At 43.1% G+C, this 10,964-nt stretch overlaps 2 protein-coding genes across 2 annotated transcripts in view; both read left to right on the top strand.

Moving 5' to 3' along the window:
• The window catches only part of dlgap4a (discs, large (Drosophila) homolog-associated protein 4a), a 43,697-nt gene that overhangs the window by 26,551 nt on the left and 6,182 nt on the right, over positions 1 to 10,964 (top strand). Inside the window, exons 2-6 of the mRNA XM_060071289.1 lie at positions 1 to 758; positions 1,328 to 1,566; positions 2,175 to 2,252; positions 2,803 to 2,950; positions 3,385 to 3,611. The exon at positions 1 to 758 is cut by the window's left edge and continues 535 nt beyond it. Of these exons, the coding sequence (XP_059927272.1) occupies positions 1 to 758; positions 1,328 to 1,566; positions 2,175 to 2,252; positions 2,803 to 2,950; positions 3,385 to 3,611 (1,450 nt within the window). The remainder of the gene's footprint in view (positions 759 to 1,327; positions 1,567 to 2,174; positions 2,253 to 2,802; positions 2,951 to 3,384; positions 3,612 to 10,964) is intronic.
• The window catches only part of LOC132471665 (6-phosphofructo-2-kinase/fructose-2,6-bisphosphatase 2-like), a 33,161-nt gene continuing 22,346 nt past the window's right edge, over positions 150 to 10,964 (top strand). The window contains exon 1 of the mRNA XM_060071081.1: positions 150 to 160. The gene's annotated coding sequence lies outside the window, so the exon portion shown is untranslated. The remainder of the gene's footprint in view (positions 161 to 10,964) is intronic.

Below are 10,964 nucleotides of genomic sequence, written 5' to 3'. Positions count from 1 at the left end.
TGCCCTCCAACCTGCTGGACCAGCTGGAGCGCCACCTGCCCCTGCAGCGCGACGGCTTCAGCACGCTGCAGTTCCACCGGGGACGCATGTCCAAGCAGCGCAGCGAGAGCCCCGGGCGCATCCGCCACCTCATGCACTCGGTCCAGAAGCTCTTCGCCAAGTCCCAGTCGCTGGAGGGCTCCGTGATGAAGGGCAGCCTGAACGGCCGCACGGCGGGAGGGCCGGGCGGAGCCGGGGACGCCGGGGACGCCGGTTGCCGGGTGACCCGCCGGAGCAAGAGTAAAGACCGGGGCAAGACGGAGGGGTCCAAGCAGAGGCCGAGGCCCAACACGATAGCGCTGTGGAGCTCGGACGACGGCCTGGACAGCGACGCCGGGGGCCTCAATGCGGTGGGGTACCGCAACCCTCTGAGCATGATGACACTGGGGCGGGCGGTGTCAGACAGCCAGGCCGCGCTCCGACACCCCGTCCCGCAGGGCTACAACACCATCGCGGCATCCCACACCCTGAGGACGTCCAAGAGCAGCGGGGACCTCAAGTTCCTGGCCTGCCAAGGGACCATGCAGTTAGAGGGCCAGGCGGAGGAGGGCCGGGGGAGGGCCGGTAAGGGGGACACGCTGGTGAAGAGGGGGTCTTGGTCCACGCTGACCCTCACCCAGGCCAGGCAGGTCCTACAGAAGGGCTCGGCTTCGGTCAACAAGGCTCTACTGAAATCGACTAAGTCGTGTCACCAGGACCTGGCACAGCAATACCTTCAGGTGGGCCTTCAAGCTTTCCGTTTCATTAGCAATCTGGCCAGCAGATCGATATCATTAATCACCATCCGGAATTTTCAGTTTAATTGTTTTTTCGTTTCTAAGGAATGCTTGGCAAAGGCTTTTCAGGTTCTTCCGGTAATGAGTTAATTAAATTACATAGAGAAAAAAAAAGGTTCCTAATTGCCCATTTTTAATTAATAATATACTTTTTATCATATTATAAAAGAGAGCTCTAACGAGTATTGTTATTTATCTTTCTCTGTGCCAGATATTATTCTGGGAATGGAGTTTTGTATTTTTTAACTGAGGTACTGCACAACCACACAATGCTTCATTAGGTATACTGAATTAATAACACCAAAGGCCAAATCAAGCCAATACTTCTAGGTCATTACAACATTAACGTATAAAATGCATCCATGTGCGGTAAGGCCCATTCTAACACGTTTTAAACAGAGGATCACATGACCACATAACCTACTGTATATATATTTATACATATTTATATATATATATATATATATATATATATATATATATATATGTATACATATGTTTGTGTCCTGCAGGTTCCACTGGGAGACTGGTCCGGCTCTCTGTGCCCAGGCAAGGCTGGGGGGTCAGAGATCCCCTGCAGGAGGATGCGCAGCGGCAGCTACGTCAAGGCCATGGGCGACGTGGAGGACAGCGAGGAGGACTCGGAGGGGAGTCCCAAACCCTCGCCCAAGTCGGCAGCCCGCCGCCAGAGCTACCTGAAGGCCACCCACCTGTCTCTGAGCGAACAGCCCGCTCCTCTTCTTCCTCACAAGTGAGTCCCATGACGCTGCTTCCTCTAGCCGCCCACCGTCGCTCGTGATAATAATAACAACTTGATGCTTCATCCATTAAGGACCGTGAGTCGCTCAGTGAGTCAAACGATTTAACTTTATTTTTGTATATTAGTGTGAGCAACATTGCAATAAAAAGGAATATAAAGAGAATCAAAGGGCTAAGCTAAACTTCATTGTGAACTAAAGCGTTTTAGTTCAGTAAGAAGGTTAATTTGTAGGTTTATTTTTTCATTCATTGCTTGGTTGAAAATCGAACGTGAAAGAATTATTCATTCATAATTAATACAAATTCAAAATGCTGTTTTATTTATGCATTATCTCTGAGACACTGTCCGAAAAGCTGGTCACCAGGGGGCAGCATCTTGCCACAAGGAAAACTTAAACCAACATCAGAGCACTCAAAGCAAAGCAATACTATGATATCGTTATTAAACTATCAACACATTAAAATCATATTATCATTGTTTCACATAAATATATTTTCTTTAAGAAGAAGAGCAACAAAGAAAAAAAGACAAATCCTATTGACAAAGGAAATAGGTGAAATGTGTTGCCCTGTGCCTTACCCCTACGTCTGTACGGACAGGCCTCGTTGCTACAACCTCATGCGGGAGGACTTTCTCTGGTGTCCCCTACAAAGTGCATGCTCTATGCAGCAGCTGAGGTCAGTGTTGTCTAGTAGGCACGGTCGGGCTAGTGTGGACTTCTGCCCCCAAACCTACCCACACCCTACCTCTTACCACCACTAACTACCCCCAGCACCTACCAGCACGGCCTGCCACTGTTTTCTCTGTTCTCTTAACCTTCCCGGTGTCCTGCCCTTCCTCTTCTCTGGTTTATGAAATGTACCTTCCAGGTATCCCTCAGTGATGTTTTAGTGACCTGTGACACGCCCTGTGACACCTGTTTTGTGGTCATTACATCATCATTACATCATCATTGATCCTAATGGTATAAAGTTACTCCACTCTTGACACCTCCTACTTATTTGTCCCTGCGTGTATCCCACCAACAGCAGCAGCACCCAGCACAGACAAAAACCTGCATGATCCAGATTTAGTCACTAATTTGAATAGTTTGACCTAAAATCATCTCACCCCTTCATCTCAACTACAAAATACCAGGGGTCATTAAAAAATATGCTGCTTGATGTCTTCAATCAGGGAAACCCCCTTGTTTTTGGGGAATTAACTCTGAAACACCTCACCCCACAGCTCGCTTCCATATCTAAAAGAGCAGTCTACGAACCGGAGCCTGGACAACCTGGACTGCCTGTTGGGTCCAGTGGAAGCTCCGCCCTGCATCTGGAACAGTGACTTCAAACACAGCTTTGGGACCCTCGGCAGAGGCATTGGTGCTCAGGTACGGCCTCCCCAGCCTTCTCTACATAGTTTTAGTTGGATGCAAGAGGAGCAAAGTTGTCTAATCTCAACTATAATGCATTGCATTTATGAGACTTACGTAATGTCACTCAAACATGAATAGCAATCTAAAAACCGCGACATTACGCATGCTTTTTTGAGTTATCTTGTCCACAAATGAATAGAAAATAGAACTTACACATAAGCATCATGTGAATGAGATTTTAAAATTAACTTGCCGGTTGAAAGAAAAAGTTATATGAACAGGCAAACCAAATATGTCTGGTTATGTTTAGACATGTTAATATTAGGCCCATTCATGTGAAGAAAAATGAATGACGGCTCTACCTCTTCGCTGACCTTTAACTCCCGTCTAGTGAGCGCGGCATTGGGGTGCATGCCTATGAAACCTGACCTGTTTGCGTGTTCTCACAGGTGTGCGGGCAGGTCTGCGGTCGCATTGTTCCTCCATACTATGAAGGTGAATCCCAGGCGGTGGACGCCTTGGATCTTCCGGCCGCCACGTGCTTCCGCTCGCGTAGTCATAGTTACCTGCGGGCCATCCAGGCCGGCTGCTCCCAGGACGACGACACGGCCTCCATGGACTCGGACTCACCCCCGCCCACCTCGACGGGGTGTGCCTATAGTTCCCACCCCAGTGAGTATATAACACCCAGGATACGCTGTGGGGTGAGGTTATAAATGTATTCAGTTGTTTATTGGAGGCTGAAGAAATGAAAAGTGCTGACTGCTCTTTCTCCATGTTATCTTATCAAATAACACAGCGCCTGTGATATATATATATATATATATATATATATATTAATATATATATTAATATATATATATATATATATATATATATATATATATATGTATATATAATGCATTGTTTCATAAGTGTTCGGTGTACTTAACAGTAACGTAAGGACTAATAAGAAAATATGGAACCACGGTCTGTTTGTAATTTATTGAGTGTTTTGAACATATAATCAAACATGCATATCTAAACCGCCAACACCGCCACTAAACCGTTAACAAATTAAAATGTTGTTATATATGAATATTCAATAATATAAAATAGTGGAATCAAATGTGTGGTTTGTACCAGAATATATCGAGAACCACCAGCAGAAAGTGAAACTTGAAGTTACGATTTAAATCAGTGTAGGTACTATATAAAACGATATGGCTAGGGAGATTTCTCATGGTGAAATCTATTGGTCCCGTTTGAGTTATATACGCCCGGTCCTGAGCCCATGGGTCCGGTCCAGTACCGGTCCAGTTCCGGTCCACCCCCGGCCCACTACGGGTCCGCGTCCAGACTGTGAGCTCCCCTTCCCGCGGCTGCGCTGGTCAAACAAATGGAACGTACCTGCATTGACGCACACGCATGAACGAGGCTATGACTCATCTGGACCAATCGCCTGGCTTATCGATGTCACCGAGGACGGGAATCATCCAATCGCGTTCACCGTGCGCCTCTGGGCAAAACGTGGACTCCAATCCTCATTGTTTAGGGCGTGTTCTTCAAATCTTTTCTTCAGAGCGCCGTTGTGTGTGTGTGTGTGTGTGTGAGACAAAACGAAAGACATCCCTCCGCTTCAGTCCATCGAGACAGATTTTTTGAATGGAATAGAGCTAAGGACAGTCCAGACGTTTACGAGACGGTAAGTGAACGAAGCGCGGTTGTTAATACACTGGTTGTCGTGTTATGAAGGTTAGCAGCCGGCTAACTCTGGCGGCTAACCGCCGCCGTGGAAAGAAAGGGGAGAAATCGTGTCGTTAGCAGTGGCTAAGATGCTAGCCACTGGGCTGAATAACAGTCACATTATACTCCTGATGGCCCAACATGAAGGACCAACCCACAGATGATTTGTTAGTATCATTGTGGAAAAACACGCTAAACGTTGCTTCCGTTTGTTACAAGTACATGACCGACATCTGGATACTGGCTTTCAGCCTGGTTTTCTCCCAATGTGAACTGGCCGTGAAGGCAGCTAACCCCAGTTCAATTACTCATCACGGGTTCTGTAATACAATAAAGATCGTGAGTGTATAAGGTCGGCATGTTAACCCTAAACACTGTACTGTGGTGAATCGTCAACGTGGATATGGGTGTAATCGCTAGGTTTATTAAACGTCTCTTCATTAAACCCGCCGTTCTCTGCTGTCGGGATCTGACGGTAAGCCCTGCCAGCAGCTCATGAGGGGAGAGCTTGCCTGGTAACCTTAAAGTTATAGGCGGCTGACACCGTTTATTCAAAACGTTCCACAAACATTTAACACTTGTGTTAAGGTGTACAGTTATCATCTATGGTGCTCCAATAATTGAGATGTTCATCTGAAGATAGAGTCCCAACTAACAAGTCAATAACTCTAGAGTAAACTTCTGCAGTAAACTGCTTGGTAACCATGGGCTGTTCTCCTCCCTTTTAGTTAACGCTGTTGCACTAGAATCTATTTCCTTGGGCAATGGATCCTGGCATCATGTCACAGAACCTGTTGAGCTGTTTATTGCAGTAATTTTCTTAAGCCATCTGTTCTCATTGCTTGTCTAGAGTACTTTTCAGACGTGAGGACATAATCCATATTTTATTATTTTCTTCGGTATTTGGTGCCTGGAAACCTTGGAGATATTCCAGCTGTAGTGGTGTCAAATGAACGCCTGCAAGGAAGTGGATGTCTTCTGCACTGACTGGACCACTGGTTTATTTAGTACTACTCAGAATCATCCCTAATAGAACAATCTCCATTCTTAATGGGCACTAAATATTGATCTTATTCATAATTGCATTTTTGTTTTCATGCCATGATTAGCCTCTATGTAATGTTACTTTTTTGATATTTGGTTGCCTTTATTGTGTCAGAGAAATGCATCTAGTTTAGATACGTGCTCCATATGCCAAACGACATTGTACATGTATTGCATTGATAGACTATGAGTCACCCTCACCGTCTTCCTGTTAGTATCCAGGATGAGGTAATCTGTGTGACTCAGTGGGTGAAGCCGACTCTAGTTTCACAATAAGGTCAGCAGCAGTTTCAGGTTTACAGGTGTACGCACAGCGTTATCTGGTATCTGATGTTTTAGATGGGGTCTCAATAACATGCCACATTGTATATCTACTCATGTTGAGCTTTGAACAACCTCTTTACAGGCTTGCATCTCACATACTTTTGATTTATATTTGTTTTTATTAGACTACACAAACAATCTGTGTATTGTTCTAGCAGTGGCACATTCTTTAGAAATATATTTTGTACAGAGACTTCCTACCCTCGTCACTATGAATACATTCATGTCATGATCACACCTTGGCCAATTGTATCTGACACATTGAACAATAGTGGCACTTGTTCAGTAATCCGGTGGTAGTACTAGTAACCTATCTATCAGGTTTAGGTGATTCAGGACTTATCAGGACATCCTAGTGAAAGGAAATGCTTGCGCTATGAATAGTCGACTGAGAAATGTAATTTGATATTTTCTTGAGCTCTGCATTTTAAAAGCAAGTTCTGCTACCCTAGCTGTCAGAAGTGCTTTATGTTTTGCTTTATCAATCGTCATTGAAACTCTGTTTTCTTTTTGCTTTGAAAGAATCTATTATTCTCTTCAAACAAAGAAGCTGGTTGGCTGTTTATTGTCTCATGCAATAGATATCTCTCTTTGACTGTTTACTTCCTGCCTTTCTGGGCCTACAGGTTGACACTATCTATTTTGTTGGGCAAAATAGAAGGCCTTATCACCGTGCCTGTGTGTACCAAATTAGGAAAACTTTTATATTGGGTTCACGCTTTGTGAATGTTGAGGTCAACTCAAGCCTGATGCAAATTAACACACTTTTTCTAGACAAAAATACAGACAAATGTGATCAATTAGAAAATGTGTGTCGGTGGGTTAGTGGGGACTTCTTGGATAAGCAGTCTTCTCCAATATGTTAATTATATTTTTGGGAGATTATTTATTATTTTTATCTGTTACTGAAGCTTGATTTAAACATATTTTACACGAGTAAGTGTGTGGTGAAGATACATGACACCAATGGGGTTATTCCTGTTCCCGATCATTTATAATTGACGTTGTTCCATAAACACAAGCTTGAGCACACTCTAAATATTTACTACCATACACGCATCAACTTGTAAATAAAACGGATTGCAAACGAAGATGCAAATGACAAGCAAAGGGTAATATATCCATTTGGGACAAAGCCTCGATTGAAGCAGAATCTTAAGACTTTTGACCAAGTGTTGTTTAAGCGTGACCGGATTAAGTGTTGGTCAAGGTTGTCAAGATGGTAGCTACACTGAGGATGGATAATCACAATCGATCTGTTGCAGATGACAGAGCCAACAGCAGGCTGGATGGTTTTATTAGACATGCACATCCTGCAGCAGGAAGAAGGCTTTATAGCTTTTACCCTCTTTAACCTCCGACCAAGAAAGATCCGGTGCAGCGCCTTGGATATCATTAATTGAAACCTTTTATTTTTTCCGGTATTCCCATTTCGGAAAACCGAAACGGAAAGATGCGTGAACAGTGCCATGGCATCTATCACAAGGGCACGCTTCAGGGCACACTGGAACAGCCAGCAGATAATCACTCACAATTTGAACACTGCCTACTCGGATCTCAGACCGATGCGCGCCTGTGTTTTAAGCATTTGCTCTGTCAGCGGTAGGACTAAAATGAGCAAGCCTAATGTGAACTCTGCACCTCTCTTGGGAGACGCTTCTTATCAGGAAGGGATGTCCATTATCCTAAGTGGTTAAGACACACAGCTGTCCGTTAACAGCACTTTTTGAGTAAAGAGGTATTTACATCTGCAGAACATGCATGAAAAGTACTTGACATTCAGCTGCAGACTGACTGTTGCAAAATAGCGCTATGGGGTTGATAAAGAATGATGAGGTATTTAAGGCCTACCTAAATCCATCGATCTCTACACTTGAACTTCACATTTGTAACTGGTTTTAATGGATCCTCAACATCTCTGGCTTTACGAAGACTGCCCCAGCAGATAACTCTTGCTATGTCCGAAGAAGATTATCAGCCGAAAAAATGGATGTAGCCAGTACCACAAACAGCCGGTCTACTCGCTGGGCACCAAGCCCGTTGGTAGTGGTGTTTGAGCGGGCCATGATGGCACAAATCAACCAGGGACACGAGACTGGATTGGGCTCCTTCCCCAAGGGTGTCGGTAATCTGCACGTGGCCCACTTTGTAAAGACCTGATGCTCACAAGCAATATTAAGTCCTTATTTGGTGATGCTTAGAATGAATAGATTTCACATCCATTCCCTTCCTCCCATTTATGAATTCTTGGCTTTAAATGTAGATCACGTCAGGAATATGTAATTGGAGCATATTTGTATATTTGCACAGCACAACACAAATGGCACATTCATTTTTTTAAATGCCCTCTTATTCATGTGAGGTATTCCAAAAATGTGTGCCATTTCTGAGGGTCATTAGGATTACAATATAGTACATTATTCCCCTTGTTGGTTGATGGATTTCAGCCAAAAATACTGTTACGGTCCAACGGGAGTGTTTGTTGGAAGACAAGACAGTGTACATCAGTGGAGCTGTTTCCAGACCTTTTCTTTTTTGTCATTGTTTGTGTCTCATGTTGGCAGCGTTTAACGATGGGTGTATTCGTGAGTCACAGGCCTCACGCCTGAACTCCAAAGCCCTGGGATTGTAGGGTGCTGTGGCAGGAATTTGGATCAACGCTGGAGAATGAGAGCCAATGACGACTGATGGATTATTCTATTTCATATTTATGTTAAGCTTGCTTGTGATTTGCCTACACGAAGCGTCTGCCGTGTGAACACCCTAGAAGAACTGGACCTGGAGTATAACACTTTTCTGAGTCTCTCAAACAGTCATTAATCACCGTCATCCAGCTGTTAAAATACATATCCCCCTCCCTCTTCCTCTGTAGAACGACTATGTTATTTCACTCTAGTTGGCCTGCCTCAGCCCACCGCAACCCTACAATTAGCTACTGGTGACGGAGTAAGAGTCACCCTCCTCCTGGCAGAACTTTTCCTTGGCTGCGTGACAGATCCGGCTCGCTGACGAGTAAGCCCCTCTCGGGCCTAATTGTGAATCATTTTTTTATTGCATTGTTTTCGGGGTGTTGGGAGATCTATTGAGTGAGTGTTTATTTGTCTGTCTGAGAGGGTTCCAGACAGTAGTTCAACGGACAACGTTTGTCGGCCGGGATTATATAAAGTCTGAACTATTTTAAGGTGAATGGACTGACACACAGTGAAGTGTCAGTCCATGCAATGTAACATTTAAGCAAATAAGACTAGACTTTAGGTAACGCTTAAGTCCGTTTTAAAGAAGATGGGCTTGAATGTCAACAAAATAACTTTGTTAAAAATATCGTATTCAACTTTTGTTATTTTATGCATGAAAAAGCAGTTGATGATTCTGAACAATGCCATGTGCATTGCATTGTAAATGAGTGTGTGTACTGCACTTTAATAAGGTTAGTGTTGCATGGTATACAGGAACCCAATCAATACCCTGCCATTTAAAAATGGTACAAAACAAAACCCAGTTCTCTTAGTTCCGTTATGCAGTAGTTAAGTGTGTTAAGCCGTATTTCCTAGGAGTTGCTTCGATGTGCGAGCGTGGGACAGTGTATGCAGTGCTTTGTATCCACTCCCTGCAGGCATGGTGGACATGTCATCAGTTATTATTTTCTCTCATATGCATGCTAGCTTTAATTTGAGCACATGTAACTCTATAAACTGAAGGCACATAGTATTTGTCTGAATAAAGCATTCTACTTATTTTATTCACAGTACATCGAGTGGTTGATCTCTATGAAAAAACGTTCAACACCAAACAATGCGTTTGTTGCTTGCCATTATCGGAAGAAGTCCAAGCGGAAAAACGTCTAATTTTTACTTTGAAGACGCGCTTCACTGCAAAACACAGGATATTTTCAATGGCCTTTTCAGTCTTCATAATTTCCGAGCTTCTTTCGACAGGCCAGCTATGCTCTCCACTGCAACACTTGATATTTCTTACAATTGATTACAAAGTAACTAAACATTTGTGAAAAAAAAAAAAGTATAGCGATTTTGTGTCAAACCATAAAGTTAAGACTATGCTGTTTAATGAGTGATTTGGTTTATAATATATATAGTTAACTATACAAAATAATCATAAACTTAAGTATACAAGACATCAGATTACTGCATGCTATGTAGAAGCTTTCTTTACCCTATGACCGTGAAAAACCTATTCATGGTCAAAAACAGCTTACATGAACTGCAAGTCTTGCACTTCATGGGGATGAGGCTCAAACCCAGGATTATTAGCCTGCACACTGCAGTAGTGACCTAAATTTGACTGAACACAGACTACTCAATGCTCCTTGGCGGAGCTCTACGCTCCTGATGTTGTAGTTTGTTGTGGTATTGTTTCAGTATCGATTGAAATATTTTGGCAAGTATCGTATGGAAGTCATAATTCTGGTATCGTGACAGCACTAATCCCTGTGTCCTTGCTAGTTGGCAAGATATCATTCTAAACACGTATTTTATTGACAACATTATGCAAATATGCTGTATTCAATTGAGTAAACACATTTTATACATTAGCTGATCAACTTGCAGTGCATGACTCGACGTTGCTGTATATTGTGGAAATGGAAGTCTAGGCTCAGTCAGTATACATTCGTATGGATCGATATCAATGTCATAATCTTTTGAATTTGAATAGACATTGTGTTTTTTTTATATGGAAATGTTAGTGCCCTGGAATTCACAACATTTAAATATTATACTTGTCCGTTTTGAATTCACTTATTTGAAATTGAAATATGACATTTCAAGTTGTGCTGTTCAAATATGTTGTAAGATGTCAAATAACTCTTCTCCGCTTGTTTCAATGGTACAGTTTGCCTTTTTTAAGATCCTTTTATCAATCTAGAGCACACATACCCTCTTTCTATTTGGGAAAGATGGAGCATCCCTATTTAAAGATA

The sequence above is a fragment of the Gadus macrocephalus genome, chromosome 1 (genome assembly GCF_031168955.1).
Source record: "Gadus macrocephalus chromosome 1, ASM3116895v1".
In the NCBI taxonomy this organism is placed as follows: domain Eukaryota; kingdom Metazoa; phylum Chordata; class Actinopteri; order Gadiformes; family Gadidae; genus Gadus; species Gadus macrocephalus.
This window is presented reverse-complemented; position numbering and strand designations above follow the sequence as displayed.